A 16,167-nucleotide genomic window follows, 5' to 3' on the forward strand; every position below is an offset into this window, starting at 1 on the left:
AATCTTTCACCAACCAAACAACAGAATGACTTATCATTATCTCCATTTTACGTGGGAAAAGACTGGCTCAAAGGAAGAAAGGTACCTTGACTAAAGCTACATAATCATAGCCAGCAGTGGCCAACCTAGACTCTGAATCTGGACAGTCACCTGTAGAGACTGCTCTCCTCTGTTGTCTGTGCCTGCTGGGTGCAGTGGCACATGCCTGTACTCCCAGCACTCAGGGAGCCAGAGGCTGGCAGATTGTTGTGAGTTCAAGGCCAGCCTGGTCTACAGGGTGAGTTCCAGGACAGCCATGGCAACACAGAGAAATCCTGTCTCAAAAAAAACAAAACAAATGCTGGGTGCTGTGGCACACTCCTTTAATCCCAGCACTTGGGAGGCAGAGGCAGGCGGATCGCTTTGAGTTTGAGGCCAGCCTGGTCTACAAAGCAAGTCCAGGACAGGCAAGGCTAACACAGAGACCCTGTCTCAAAAAACCAAAAAAAAAAAAAAAAAAAAAAAAAAACCAACCAAACAAACAACAACAACAAAAAAGAGTACTGATACCTTGGGCATTTTCTTGGAGGGACAGAAAGATAAGCTGATGGATCCAATAGGTGAGACATAGGATGCCAAGGATCATGAACACTTTCTCTCTCTTTCTCTCTCTCTCCCCTCTCCTCTCCTCTCCCTTTCTCGCCCCTTTCCCCCTCTCCCCCTCCCTCCCTCCTTCTCTCTCTATCTCTCTGTCTCTGTCTCTCCCTCTGTGTGTGTGTCTAAGAGAGAGAGAGAGAGAGGTGTACATATTTGTGTGTGAGTGTTGGCATATACACATATGCCATGGCACACGTAGATGAAACCTGGGGTGTAGGTCCTGTGGCCCCAAGGACAGGGGCTGATCCAGGTCCCTGGGGCCAATTCCTTGTTTGAGACATGATATGACACAGTCTTCTTGTTGTTTGCTGCTGCAGAGGCTGACACCCTGGCCCATGCTTCCTGTCTCACTGTAGACACGCTGGGATGGCAGACATGCTACTGCACCTACGTGGGAGCTCAGATGCTCACACTTGAATGGCAAGTGCTATATCCCTGAGCCATCTCTCCTGCCCTATGCCCCCTATTTCAGTTGTCACTTTCTACCCTTCCCCATACCTTCTAAACTTGGATCTATAAGGCTGGTCACTTAGGAACAGGCACAGCTGCAAGCTGGGACAAGCCTCTGCTTCAGATGTAGCCATCTAATTATGGCCCAGAAAGCAATTACCATGGGTGAGGGGGCAGGGCCAAGACAGCTGGAGCCCAGGCAAGCCACTCCCTTCCCCAGCCTCTTTGACTCTCATTAGAAGCCCTGAAGCTGAGTCTTAGACATGACGTCCTAGGGATATTCCCCACTTCTGTCTAGATGCTGATGGGGCGTAGCTAAATAATATACTCAATAAATAATCTACTAGGATACGCACTGTGTAGTAGACTTGATCTTGGTGTGTAACTGGGGGTAGAAAGAGGCAGGTATGTCTAGGTCCAATGGGCAAGAAGAGAGGTATTTCTTTGGAAATTCTGCTGAGTGGCATTTTCTACCCAGTTGGACCCAAAGCTGATTCTAGAACATTCTAGGAAAGATATTGACTCTAATATTAAGTAATGTTCTGATATCCTAACATTTTAGAAAGTAAAAGTCATGTTCTCGGAAATGCATGGAACATGCGCCCCGCCCCCGCCAGATTCCAGCTAGCTGTTCAAAAACTGTTCTCCATGTGTCCAGCAGACCCGGCTTCAGTAGCCATACAGGCATATGGCTGCCTAGCCCCTAACACCCTTTGCTGATTTCTGGTGTTCATCTGTCTCAGAGACTCTTGTTTATTGGCAATATGAGTTCTTAGTCAACGGAGAAGTCTGTCCAGCCAGGTCCTTCTCCTCCTCTCAGTGGAGTCACACATTGGCCTCCTGCGTTCATATTCACATCCTACTTCATGTCTATTTTTAGTTTTCCTGGCTTAAGCTTCTTCAGGCCACTGAAACACAACCCTCACTCTCTTTTTCTCCCTCTGGCAAGCATGCTGCTGGTAGGAGCCCCCAGGTAGAAACTGCTTCTAAATCCTTCAATGCCTCTTCTGCAAGAAGACCTAAGGCTCTAGGGTCATGCCTATTCAAGCTGGTCATAAGCCAGCCAACTTTCTGATAGGATATAATCTTTGAAATGAATGTGGCCACTCTTTTTTTTCCTCAGATGACGGAATCACTTCAACTTCTGCTTTGTAATTGCTTCTTTTCCTTGAAGATAGCTGAATCTTGTTTTCTTTAAAATAATAATAAGTCTTCCTTCCAAAGTTGCCTGCCATGCCGACTGTCATTAGTGCAACTGTGGCCACAAGGACAGGGGCTGAGCCCAGGTCCCCAGGGCCAATTCCTCATCCGGGCCAAGGCAAGACTACCGAGGCTGGAGGCGGACCCCCAGGTGGCATCTACTCAGCCATCATCAGCCGCAACTTTCCGATTATCGGAGTGAAAGAGAAGACGTTTGAGCAGCTCCGCAAGAAGTGCTTAGAGAAGAAAGTTCTTTATCTGGATCCCGAGTTCCCACCGGACGAGACGTCTCTCTTTTATAGCCAGAAGTTCCCCATTCAGTTTGTCTGGAAGAGACCTCCGGTGAGTAGCTTACTGGTTTTGTAGCTGGCTGGAGTTTGCCCCAGAGAAGTCCTCCTACTCAGCACCTCCCCAGGCATAGCTGGGCACATGGGCACAGGGGGAAGGATCCTGGCAGGGGCTGGCTGGGCTCTGGCTCCAAGTGTGAAGAGGGAGGACGGAGTCAAGTCTAAGAGAGTGCAGGCGGGGCTGGTCTTCCCTCCCTTTCTCTCTTCCTGCTTTTCATGGAGTCATTAGATCCCTAACTCATCTTTAAAAATGGCTGTCCCTTCCCCAGAACCAGTTCTACAGTGTCCCGAGCTATTCTCTCTGCCTAAATATCTTGAGACTTCTTCCATTTCTTGGCCTAAAATCAAGAGATGTTGTTCGTCAGTTTGCCAGTGACCATGAAACACAGAAGCCAGGGAAAGAGGAGAGAGGCAAAGACTACTTTTTCCACCATATAATATTGGGACTAGAAGATTTCTTTTTTTTGTTTTTTGTTTTTGTTTTTGTTTTTTGTCTGTAGCTTGGCAATAGATCCTGCACATGACAGGGCCTGGGTGAAACCCTCCTCGGTAGCCTCAGGCTTTCACTAACAGAGTTCCACCAGAGGGAAAATTATGCTCACCTGACTCCCTTCTCTGATTATGCCCCCCCTCTCTCCCTCCCTCTCTCTCTCTCTCTCTCTCTCCCTCCCTCCCTCCCTCCCTCTCTCTCTCTCTCTCTCTCTCTCTCTCTCTCTCTCCCTCTCTCCTCCCTCCCTCTCTCTCTCTCTCTGTATGATGACTCGTTGTTGTTGTTGATGATGGATGATGATGACGATGGTGGTTGGTTTGGTTTTTTTTTTTTTTTTTTTATGGGGGGGTTGTTTGTTTGCTTGCTTGTTTTTCTGAGACAGGGTTTCTCTGTGTAGCCCTGGCTGTCCTGGAACTCTCTTTGTAGACCAGGCTGGCCTCAAACTCACAAAGATCCACCTGCCTCTGCCTCTGCCTCTGCCTCCTGAGTCCTGGGATTAGAGGCATGCATACCACCACACCCAACTGGTGACTTTTGTTTTTGATGCAAAAAACAATGTTAGCCAACAAATAACCTGAGGCAAGGGGTAGATCGTAGGGGAAGAGCTCTGCTTAGCATGGCTGAGGCTGCATGTCCCATCCCTAGCACTGGAAGAAGAAGGAGAAGGAGAAGAAGAAGAAGAAGAAGAGATAAAAGGAGAAGAGATAAAAAGTAATCACAACAAAGAAAGAGAAAAACATGTATTGCATACCCGGTAGCTTCACACACTGGGAAAGTTACTAAGAGTGTCATGAGTGAGTGACGAAACATACTGTTGTACAGCCTAGAGCCTCCTGCTGTCCTTCGGGGAGGCCCGCCCACAGCTGTCATGAGTGTCCTCAGCTGAGAATAGAACGCTGCAGTGGGCTGGGTGTAGCTCAGCACAGACCTTGAATGTGCGGCACCCTGTGCGCCCCCCATTACCTGCGCCTAAGTGGCAGCTATTTAGCTGAGCACAGCCCTTCCCTAGCAGGCCCCATGCTGCTGGCCTCCTCCCCTAAACGCCATGCTGCAGCTGAACATCTGGCTGAGCTTCCCGTACTAGCACTTGCTTGATCTCAGTATCCACAAGGAATAATAGCCGCCTCACCCCACCCGCCTCACCCAGCCAAGCACTTTGGAAGGAAGCCTGGTAGTGTAAGATGCATTTTGCTTTCAGAGCTGTGGGGGAAAGTGAAAAATGTGAGGAAAAATGCTGCACTGGGTAGAAAAAAAAGACCAATCAGACCCCTTGTCCCACCCCTGGCATCCCCAACCCCCAGCTCTCCCTTCTTCCATGCTGCCCACCAGCGGGAATCCAGCCACATTGGCCAGGTTTCGCTGCTCTCTCTGTGACCTGGTCCCTTTGCCCCTTCCAGGATCTACACTAACCAGACTGAAGTAACTTATCCCTGGTCCTAAGGCAGTTACTCCAGGAATACAAACAACAACAAAAGCACATTCAGCGTCAGGAGTCTTGTTCCTGATATAGAATTCTGTCTGATTCTTTGCACGTCTTTATCAAATGTGCTTCCTCTTTGAATCCTTAACATGGAAGAAATTATCTGTCAAAAGAAAAAATAAGATGGAAAAATTAGAAGTGTGTGTGTGTGTGTGTGTGTGTGTGTGTGTGTGTGTGTGTGTGTGTGTGTGTGTTCCCATGACTTCAGGTGCCTGCAGAGTCCAGAAGAGGGCAGCTGGAGCTGCACTTATAGGCTGTTGTGAGCTGCCTGACATGGCTGCTGGGAACTAACTCGGGTTCTTTGCAGAAGCAGCATATACTCTCTAACCTATGAGCCATCTCTCCAGCCTGCATTATAATGACCTAAAGAGTACTTGAGCCAGGGGTGTTGGTACCTGCCTATAGCCCTAGCTACTGAAGAAGCTGAGGCAGGAGGATTGCTGACACTGTCAAGTTTGAGGTCAGTCTCAGCAATATGAGGACTTGTTACTTAAAGACAAACAAAAAACAAAATAGCAACAACAAAATACAGAGTACTTGGGACTGCAGAGATGGCTTAGTGGTTAAGAGCATGGGCTGCTCTTCCAGAAGACCTGGGTACAGTTCCCAGCACCCACTTAGCAGCTGGGGACCTGACACCCTTACACATAGGCACATAAAATAAAATTCAATGAATTTTTTTTTAAATACAGAGTACTTTGCCTAAAAAGGCTGGACATGATTGTTTTCCAAGAGGAAAAAGAAAAGATCGGCTGGTGGATAAATACCAAGAGTGAAAGCTAGAAAGACATGAAGTAAGCTAGGAAAAGCCTGAAGCACACATGTACATGCACGCACCGACACACACAGACACACACTCACTCACACACACACTGCTCCTGATGTTCTCTTATGACCTAAGACTCACGGAAGCTGTGAAATACCTGAGACAAGTAACCTTTGAGGAGAGGGCAGACTTGCACTGCATCTTGATCTGCAGCGGCAGCACTGAGCATGCCTAGAAGCCAATGTAGAAAGTGCAGGAGTGGAGAGAGAGAAATCAAAAGGAGAGAAAATGCCCCGGACTCACTGAGCTCCTGGTTGGAGAGACTGAGGAGACCCTGTGGCTCAGAGGCTGTAGGTTAAGGGTTGAAGACGTGTAAGTCTCCAAGGACCCCTGAGAATCTCTCTTGCCCTTGGGAAGCTTTCTGATTACCCCACAATGCCACCAGTACAAGCATTAAAACTGCTGTTAAACACTCCATGTAGATCCAGGAGCAAAATATTGCAGAACTGCTTTGAACAATCTGAGGTAGCTGGTTTTCCTCCTGATGCAGAGATTCTGAAGGGCGAAGGATCTCTCCTTCAGTAATCACATGCCCTGATTTCCACTATTAGAAAGCTCTTCATTTCTGTGAAGGAGTCCTCCGGTGTCTTCTGTACAGCAGTTGTCCCTTTTCCTTGGTTGTCATCTGCCTCTGGTTGCTTTATCAAATAGTCACAAAAAATGCTCAGGCAGGAGCTTTTCCAGCACAGGGCATATTAGAGCCATCAACTACACAGCCAAGCCTCATCATCTGCAGATTCTATATTTATTATTCTCCTACTCAGTTAAATCCATTGATAACTTCCAAATCAGTGTTGTGTTTCTATTTGTGGACTTGTTCAGAGCTCAGAAAACCTCAAGTCACCAGACATACTGGTTCTGGGCTAAGGTCAAACACTGGCCAACACATCAGCGCCCCTAAGGAAGGGCTTTCTGCTGATTCCAGAAGGCTTCTGGCATTTATGGGCTCTTCTGGGACCCCACAGCCTCTAAAGTGAACTCTATAACTTGGGTATATTCCCAGACTGTGGTCACTTAACCAGTATTCCTCAATTCTGAAATGAAGAAACACTAGGCTAATACAAAATAATTGCTACATGCTATTGTAAGCAGCTTTGGAGACAGCTGGACTCCCAGAAGAACCTTGTTTATGTGCGGGGACACCCAGCCCCAGCCCAGGACTTGGCGTAGCTACATAGCTCATTTCCCAGGGAAATTACCTTCTCAGCAGAGCTAGGTTGGCAAGAGATCTCTGCTTAAGATGTGCTGTAGAGTGTCGCCTTCTGTCAGACAGTCGAAAGGGAAGTCGGGTCACAGCCCTAACCACAAAAAGGAAGAACTGGGCCCCTGCACACAGTAGTTTGAGACAGGATTTGAACAAGTAGACCTGACGGGAAAGCTGGGTCTGCTGCTAGCAGCAAGTCAGGAAAATGATCCGAGTTTCACGTTCCTTTTCCATGAAGGAGCTAAATGCACTCTCAGCTTAGCACTATTCTTGGTGACATCCTTAAAGTCCTAGGTCAGTGGTTCTCAATCTTCCTAATGTTGCGACCTTTTAATACAGGTCTTCACGTTGTGGTAACCCCCAGCCATAAAATTGTTTTGTTGTTAATACCTGTAGTTTTGCTACTGTTATGAATCATATCTGATATTTCCAATGGTCCTTGATGGCCTCAAAGGGGTATCGCCCCACAGCTTGACGACCACTGTCCTAGGTGCTCACACTGAGGCAATAGTCACCGTTAACATGGGCAGCCCAGGGCACAGGCTGTGAAACCGGAGGAACTGGAAGCTGTACCCACCACTCAACCATGCGACTGACTCTTCCTAGGTCTCAGCTTCCTCATTTGTAAAAAGCAAATGAAAACTCCAACTTTCATAGAGTTGCCGGAAGAGTGAAACAGGGTACTGAACCCCACACAGATACAGCACAGGCAGTAACTGAAACGCCAAGTGAGATGTCTGGTCCAGCCCAGATTTCAGCTGCTCAACAGAGAATGACAACGTAGCAACCAGGGGCAGCGAGAGGGAGGGGAGACCGCAACGTTTTGGTGAAAGTGAAGGTTTTAGAAATAACTGTTAGCACTGCCTCCTTCAAAACTTCAGCTCCTCCTGGGGGTCACGATGGGGACAGAGCTCTAGGAACCGTGGTGAATAAATTAAAATGACTTGGCAGGGTAATATGGGAAAGGCAGGGACAAAACAAACAAACAAACAAAAAACAAAAAACCAGGAAATCACAAAAATATGCGTTTCCCTTATAAAAATCCAAAAAAGAAGCTTCTCTGTTGATGGTGAGAGATACACTCAGAGGACAATTTAGTACTATGTCTTTTTAGCAAAATAATAGTATTAGGGTCTTCCCTAGGTACTATGACTTAACCAGTCATGGACTCAGTTAACAATACCAGAGATGAGTTTCATCTTGTGGACTGTGTTTTTAATCCAATCAGAAGGTGGTTGGTTACTCTATAACAGCTACACCACTAGTGCACCAGTGAGAATACCTTGCCAAGACAGTTCATAGAGTTTATGGCTGCATAAAATTGCACGCAGCACTGTAAAAGCTATCCAGTAGAGACGGCGCTTTCTGGCTGCTGCCATCTTGAGTCTCCATGTTCTCTGACTGACATGTGTGGTGTGTTCAGTGATTAAGTCTTACCATCAAATTATGGCAGTAGCAATAGGCTGTAATGTTTGGGGGGCTCTGTGGTCCACGTGACCAATGTGAAAAAGGAGAACTCATACCTGGCATTGGGCTTTTTATCTGATAGCCTATGGTGCCTCAGGGAGGCATGTCCCCCTAGTATTAAATAATTCCATTTAAACTCTTTTTATATGTGTATCTATTTTAGGAAGTTTCTACAATAGTAGGTTTCTGTGTGGAATTTTCTATGGTCTTTAGTATTAGTGATCCCTCCTCATACACCCTTCTTATCCTACCCCGCAAGACCCCAGCCTATTTAAGAAAAAAAAATTTATTAAGGATCATTTTTAGGGGCTGGAGAGATGGCTCAGAGGTTAAGAGCACTGTTTGCTCTTCCAGAGGTCCTGAGTTCAATTCCCAGCAACCACATGGTGGCTCACAACCATCTAGAATGAGATCAGTGCCCTCTTCCGGCAGGCAGGCACACATGCAGGCAGAACATTGTATACTAAATCAAATGAATAAATAAATTGTAAAAAAAAAAAATCATTTTCAGCTATTACAGTATCCTGATGAAAAAAAACTTTAAAGTTTAGTGGACCTAAGAGTCTCCTGATAAACTGATTTAAAATGCAGCGACTAGATCTAGAGAAACAGCTCAGTAGGTAAAGTGATGTACAATCATTAGAACCTGAGATCTAGCCCCAGAACCCAGGTGAAAACAAGCCAGGTGTGGTAGAGCATATTCCTGTAATCCCTATGCTGGAGACACAGAGAGAAATGGATTCATGAGACTCACTGGGGGCTAACCTATCCAGCCCCAGATTCAGTGAGAGACCCTGTTATCAGTGGTCGGAGTCTGGGCTGGTTGTCACCAGGGTCTTGGCCTCCTATCCAAAGACTTGAAAATAAGAGCTCACACAAATTCTATGGGAAGCAGTAAGACAGCTTGAAGGGGTCATAATGTCAAGAGGGACAGCTGGCCATGTGAGTGCTCAAAGACCCAGCTCACGTTTGGAGTTTCCTTTTACAGCATTCAAGAAAAGGAGGAGTTTATTACTAAGGGGTGTAGTCTGGGCAGTTCTTTATTTTGATTGATAGATTAGACCATACATTCATTTTTCTCTACTGTGCATATCCCTTCCCACAATGCATCTGGTTTTGACCATACTCATACCCAACTATACATAGGTATATGATAGTAAATAGGTGTTCTCTGTGAAATGTCACTAGAGAACTCAGTTTTGTATGACTGAGCATGTACCCAAAACCAGTTCAAGCCAGATTGGCCCTTCTAGTCTTCATATCTTTTTGTTTTGTTTTGTCTTCTTTGTTTTAGTCTTCATATCTTGGTACATTAAATAGAAACTACCAGCCAGGTTTGGTGGCTCACATCTTTAATCCCAGCACTGTGAGGCAAAGGCAGGCGGATCTCTGTGAGTTTGAGCCAGCCTGGTCTACAGAGTGAGTACAGGGCATCCAGGCCTACACAGAGAAACCCTGTCTCAAAATAATAATAATAATAATTATAATTATAATTATAATAATAATAATTATTATTATTATTATTATTATTATTTAAAAAGTAGAAACCACCTAATTTCAGGAAAGCAGTAAGTTGTGCTGGGTAGCACACCATTGTGATCTTTGACCAAGGCCAAGCAAGATCATTGAGTTTGAGAAAAATCTTGTTACACGGTGAGACCTCTCCAAAGCAAAAAGGAAACACTTGTTTAAAAATAAGTACTTTCTATATAGCAGCTGGATCTCTGGATCTCAGAGAACATTTGGTTGTGGTGAACACTTGGCATTAGGTTGTTTCCATACCTTTCAGTAAGATGCTTTAATTTAGGATGTGAGGTATAAATACGGTGCTACCTTCCTGTATATGGGGTGGGCAGCTTACCTGTCGACTGTCCACCTACCTCTTCAAATCCTGGATTTGGGTTGGTAGCAGGGCAATCAAGTCCTTACCTAAATGAAATCTTTTAAAATACTGCTTTATTGGTTGCAAGAGAAGGCTCTAGAATCCGCACAGATTTCCATCTTTCACACTGTCTGTCTTTCATATTCACATGCTTTATTTACTGATTTTTCTTCAGCATTTGTAAATTACAATAATTGATGCCTAATAAATGATAGAGTGATAGAGTAAGAATGCGGAAAAACTTCCGTACTTTTCCTTGATTCACCCATGGTTGGTACTAGGGAGAGTCTAAAGCCTTATTTGAAGTTGCTCACTTTTCCCCTCCAAGGGGCAAAGGAAGGAAGAAAGGAAGGAGGGAAGGAAGGAAGGAGGGAAGGAAGGAAGGACACGGCCTGTTTGATTGTTACCAGAGGTGGGGAAAGGCTATTGTTCAAAGATGGGAGAACATGCAGCCTGATACAGGGGCTCTGAGGTGGCTAGGTGCACTGTTGGAGAGAGGTGTGTGTACAATAGTATTGCAGGTGAAGAAACGAGGCTGCCAAGTGCGTTACAACAAGTGTGGGGTACATAACCTCAAACCAAATGGGAATTCCAAACTAAACTGTCTCCTATGTTTGTGGGTCCCAACTCTGTCTCAAAAACCAAAATGGACAGAATCTGAGTAACAAAACTTCTGGCCTCCACTTGGAAACACACACACACACACACACACACACACACACACACACACACACATACATACACAATCACACACACACTCACATACATACATATACAATCACACACACATTCACATACATACATACACAATTACATACATACACGCATACACACACACAGAATAATAAATAAATGCAGAAGCTAGCCCATACCTCAGTCTGGGGATATTTAAATCCTGAGAGTAGGCCTTAAAAACCTGGATTTTATTTGTTTGAGTTTTTTGTTTTGTTTTGGGTTTTTGGTTTTTTGTTTTGTTTGGTTTGGTTTTTTTGGTTTTTAAAGACAGGGTCTCTCTGTGTTAGCCTTGGCTGTCCTGGACTCGCTGTGTAGACCAGGCTGGCCTCAAACTCACAGCAATCTGCCTACCTCTGCCTCCCGAGTGCTGGGATTAAAGGTGTGCACCACCACGCCAGGCGCCTTATTTGTTTGTTTTACATTTTGTTTTGTTTTTGCTTGTTTGGTTTCCTTTTTTAACAGTCTTACTCTATAATTAACACTTGCCTAAAACTTTCCATGGTGCCCATGGTGGCCTGTAACTCAAAGAAACCCTCCTGCCTCAACTTCTCAAGGGCTGGGATGGTAGGTATGCACCGTCACACCCACTTGGAAGCTGCCCTTTACACTGGTGCTGCACTTTAAAGTGGACGCCAGAAATTCAAAGGCTGCACTTTGAGATACAGAGCAGATGAAGGCACCGGGGTCAGTGAGCTGGTAGAGGACTGGACACCCTTCCAGAGTGCAGCCTGCCAGCCCCTCCCGCCTTCCCATCCCTCAGTTCTCTGTGTGAGCATAACGAAAGTGTGGGAAAGCTACGCATTCTTAGCAACGGTGGTGTTCCAGCACACATAGGTTGGCATGTAGCTCAGTAGGTAAAGAGCTCGCTTTGTATGCATGAGGTCCCGGGTTTGAACCTAAGCGCCACATAAACCAGGTGTAATCCATGCCTGTACTCTCAGCATTGGGCAGGTGGAGATTGGGGGAAGGGGGGATGAAAAATTCAAAGTCTTCCTAAGCTACATAGTAACTCTGAGGCCAGCCTGGCCTACATGAGACCCCCCCCCCAACTCCCAATCAAAATGAAACATAAAACAGAAACAACAAAAAGCACTCCAACCCACATGTTTCTGCCCCTTCCAACTACCAGGCCTCCTGACCCAAGTGTGCTGGATGTAAAGTGTTGGACGTTTGTGTTCACCCTGGGGTCAGCCTTAAGGAACTTCTGCTCCGAGGGCCAGATACTTGCTTGATGCATCCTCATAGATCAGAGCCCCTAATAGACCCATCAAGGCCGGCAGGGGGTGGGGCAGGAGCATCAGGAGGATGAGGCTTCATTACCCTCAGACAAAGGCTTACAGCAGTTCCCTCCTATGCATTCAGCAGGCTGTATAGGATTAGTGTATACAGCATGTTTAGAAGGCCCCATGCTATATCCCATTGAGGTCAGTGTCAAAGGCATGAATGCCTTTTGCTGAGGCAGAGGGAGCCCTCTGAAACTATATTTTCTCTTTTTAAAGCAAGAGTCCCAGCAAGGCTGTTAGAGGTGCCCTAGAGGTCTACAGCCATTGTTGCCTCTGCCCTGAGCCATCTCTGGCTTGCTCTCGCCCCTCCCTGGCTCCCTCTCTGACTTGCATGTGTTGCCCCTAGACCATGGGCTCAGGGGCCTCTCTAGCCAAAGCTGCTGACTCTGACCACAGCCTTTCTTTGGACTGTGTTCATTTGCATCAAGCTGCTGAGGGTAGAGGAGTTATATAGGCTCCGGGCCATTCACCAGAGGATTAGGCCTGGGCTGAGGGTGCAGCAGGAGAGAGGGCGCAGTGAAGGCCAGGTTCCACAGCCAGTCACCATGCCCTACCTGCTGCCTGGATTCTTCTGCGACAGGGTGATCCGAGAAAGGGACAGGAGAAATGGAGAGGGCACAGTGTCACAACCTCTCAAGTTTGAGGGGCAGGATTTTGTCGTGCTCAAACAACGGTGTCTGGCTCAGAAGTGCCTCTTTGAAGACCGTGTCTTCCCAGCAGGTGTGCAGGCCCTCGGCTCACACGAGCTGAGCCAGAAAGCCAAGATGAAGGCTATCACATGGAAGAGGCCAAAGGTAGGGACGAGGGGCATGGAACTTCCAAATAGATGTTGAGTGACGGTGGTCAGGCCCTGAGGCCACGGATGCACCCGGAGCCAGAAGTCCTCCTTACCCATGGGCTGCAGCCCCAAGTACCTCGCTAAATACTTCAGAGTGCTAATGCATAGGATTATCAAGTAGGATCAGTCAGCTCAGTAGAAGTTTCGGGAAGGGAGAGTGGAGCAGCAAAGAGAGCAGAGGCTTGATGCTTCAGGGACCACAGAGGGGGCGAACAATCAAGAAGGAGGAACAGTAACAGAAGGTGGGAGCCAAGCCTTAACCTTGGCCAATGCTGGCTCATCAGCAGTGTGTCAAGTCTGTTTGAACAGAAAGGTCCCTGTTGACCAGCCAGGCTCCTTCCCAGGGGAAACAGTGGCTCCAGGCTGACCTATCCAGCAGCAGGGGAGCCCCAGCCTGTCAGGAGGAGTGGATCAGTGTGTAGAAGCACGTGGGGCAAAGCCCTTCTTCCTGCCAGGAGCTGCCCATAGCTACATTTAGAGCTGGCAAGGAGTGTGTGTGCAAACCCAGAAGATCTATGAGGTGGAATCATTAGCATATATGCAAATTTGACTCTTAAATTTCTTTTAAAAATTTTTGTTGTTGTTTTTGGTTTTTCGAGACAGGGTTTCTCTGTGTAGCCTTGCTGTCCTAGACTCACTTTGTAGACCAGGCTGGCCTCAAACTCAGAGTGATCCACCTGCCTCTGCCTCCCAAGTGCTGGGATTAAAGGCGTGCACCACCACGCCTGGCTCTCCTCTTTTTAAATTTCTAGTTTTACAATTACAGGTTTACATAAAAACTGTAAATATACCACTGGGTTCCCATGTGCAGTTCTTCTTACCTGTGGTTCTACTTCCTGCAGCTTTAGTTACCTGTGGTCAACTGCAGCACAAAAATACTAAATGGAAAATTCTTGAAATAATTCAGAAGTTTTAAATAGCCTCCACACTATTGTATATTGTTTTAATTATTCTATTTTACTCTAGTATTACTCATCTCTCATTGCCTGATCTATGTTAAACCATCCTCAGTGTCTGTATAGGAAGGAGTTTAATATATGAAGGGGTTTTCCTCACTTCTGATGAGCCACCTGCAGTTTCACAGAGCACTAGGGAAGTATTTTGTAAAACACCCCTCAGCTGTCACCTGTCTCTACTTCTCTTCTGACTGGGCTGGGATTATGGATTTGTATGTATGTATACATGTATGAATATATGTATATACATATATAATTTTATATTTTTAAGTGTATATTTTGCATGCACGCATGCCACATGCAGTGCTCCTTGAGGCCAGAAGAGGGCACTGGAATCCTTATAACTGGAGCTTCAAATCATTGTGTGGTAGGGTTCTCTGCAAGAACAGCAAGTGATGGCACAGGTCTTTAATCCCAGCACTCAGGAGGCAGAGGCAGATGATTCATTGTGAATTCAAGGCCAGCCTGGTCTACAAAGTGAGTCCAGGACAGCCAAGGCTACACAGAGAGACCCTGTCTTGGAAGAAAGAAAGAAAGAAAGAAAGAAAGAAAGAAAGAAAGAAAGAAAGAAAGAAAGAAAGAAAGAAAGAAAGCAAGCCAACAACAAAATACTCACAATGGAGTGCACTTGAGGTGTGACACCAAGGTTGACCGCTAGCCTCCACGTGCACACATACATAAAAGATGGGTTCCGTTATGACATCCTCATAATATATATTTTATTTGCTTATATTTATCCCTCATTTCTTTCTTCCTTTTCTCTTCTCCCTCCCACTACTATCCCTCCTCTTCCCAAACAATCACCCTTGTTCTATCTTCTCTCTCTCTCTCTTTTAAAAAGATTTATTTATGTATTATGTATAATGTTCTGCTTGCATGTACACCTGCACACCAGAAGAGGGCATCAGATGGCTGTGAGCCACCATGTGGTTGCTGGGGATTGAACTCAGGACCCTGGAAAAGGAGCCAGTGTTCTTAACCTCTGAGCCATCTCTCCAGCCTCTTTCTTCTCTTTTTAAAACTTAAAAAAAAAAATCTTTGACTTTTTGAAATAGAGTCTCACAGAGCCCAGGCTGGTCTCAAACTTGGTGTGTAGCCAAAAATAACCTTAACTCATTACTCTCTGCCTCCATTTACCCAGGTTCTGGGATGACAGGCATGCACCACTATGCCAATGTCACCTTTCTACTGTCACCTTTTTTTTTTTTTTTTTAACCTTTCAAATATCTTTGTTTTTGATGAGCAGTAACTAGCTGAAGTGGTCTCCCTGTGCATTATCCACACAGCTCAGTAGCTGTGAGAGCAAGGCTTGTGTTCTCCTGGCTTCCCCATATGGGAAGACACCCAGTGGTTTGTAGGAGACCAGGAGAGTCTCAGAGCCTGGGGGATGGGGGCTTCATCACTCATCATTCCTTTTCATAAATTTTGGAGGTGTACCTGACCTTTGTGCATGCTATACAAGCATTCTCCCGACTGAGCCACACCACATCACCCCTCTTTTTAAACCTAGATTTCCCAGTTAAGAGAAAGCATCTAGGGTTGGAGAGATGGCTCAGAGGTTATGAGCACTGTCTGCTCTTCCAGAGGTCCTGCGTTCAATTCCCAGCAACTACATGGTGGCTCACAACCATGTAGAATGAGATCTGGTGCCCTCTTCTGGCCTGCAGGTGTACATGCAGGCAGAGCACTGTATACACAATAAATAAAATATTTTTTTAAAAAGAGAGAGAAAGCATGTAATATTTGTTTTTCTGATTCTGTTTTAGACTTTTCATTATGGTCTCCAGTTCTATTTTCCTACAAATTACATTATTTTAAAATTTTTATATTTGCTGGGTGTAGTGGAGCACACTTGTAATCCCAACACTCAGGAAGCAAAGGCAGGAGGATCTCTGTGAGTTCAAGGCCAGCCTGGTCTACAAAGCAAGTCCAAGAGAGCCAGAGCTGTTACACAGAGAAACTTTGTCTTGAAAAACCAAAAATAAGCTGGGCATGGTGGCGCACGCCTTTAATCCCAGCACTCGGGAGGCAGACGCAGGTGGATCGCTGTGAGTTTGAGGCCAGCCTGGTCTACAAAGTGAGTTCAGGATAGCCAAAGCTACACAGAGAAACCCTGTCTCAAAAAACCAAAAAAAAAAAAAAAAAAAAAAAAAAAAAAAAAAAAAAAGAGAGAGAGAAAGAAAAGAAAAACCAAAAATAAAAAGGGAAAACTTTATATTTATATGTATACATATAGTATGCACATATAGGTATACTATATATGAATGTGCACATATATACATATATTTGAGGAGTGGTATGTACCATATAGTATTCGCATATAGATATACTATATACAAATGCACACATATATACATATACATATTTTTGAGG

General features: G+C 45.6%; 1 protein-coding gene across 2 annotated transcripts in view; it reads left to right on the forward strand.

Annotated features, from left to right (window-relative positions):
• Positions 1-2,288: 2,288 nt before the first annotated feature.
• Capn3 (calpain 3) overlaps positions 2,289-16,167 on the forward strand; it is a 45,626-nt gene continuing 31,747 nt past the window's right edge. For both annotated transcript variants that reach the window (XM_051144445.1, XM_051144446.1), the window contains exon 1: positions 2,289-2,628. In XM_051144445.1, coding sequence (XP_051000402.1) covers positions 2,320-2,628 — 309 coding nt within the window. In that variant the 5' untranslated portion in view covers positions 2,289-2,319. The remainder of the gene's footprint in view (positions 2,629-16,167) is intronic.

This window comes from Acomys russatus, chromosome 4 (assembly GCF_903995435.1).
Source record: "Acomys russatus chromosome 4, mAcoRus1.1, whole genome shotgun sequence".
Classification (NCBI taxonomy): Eukaryota; Metazoa; Chordata; class Mammalia; order Rodentia; family Muridae; genus Acomys; species Acomys russatus.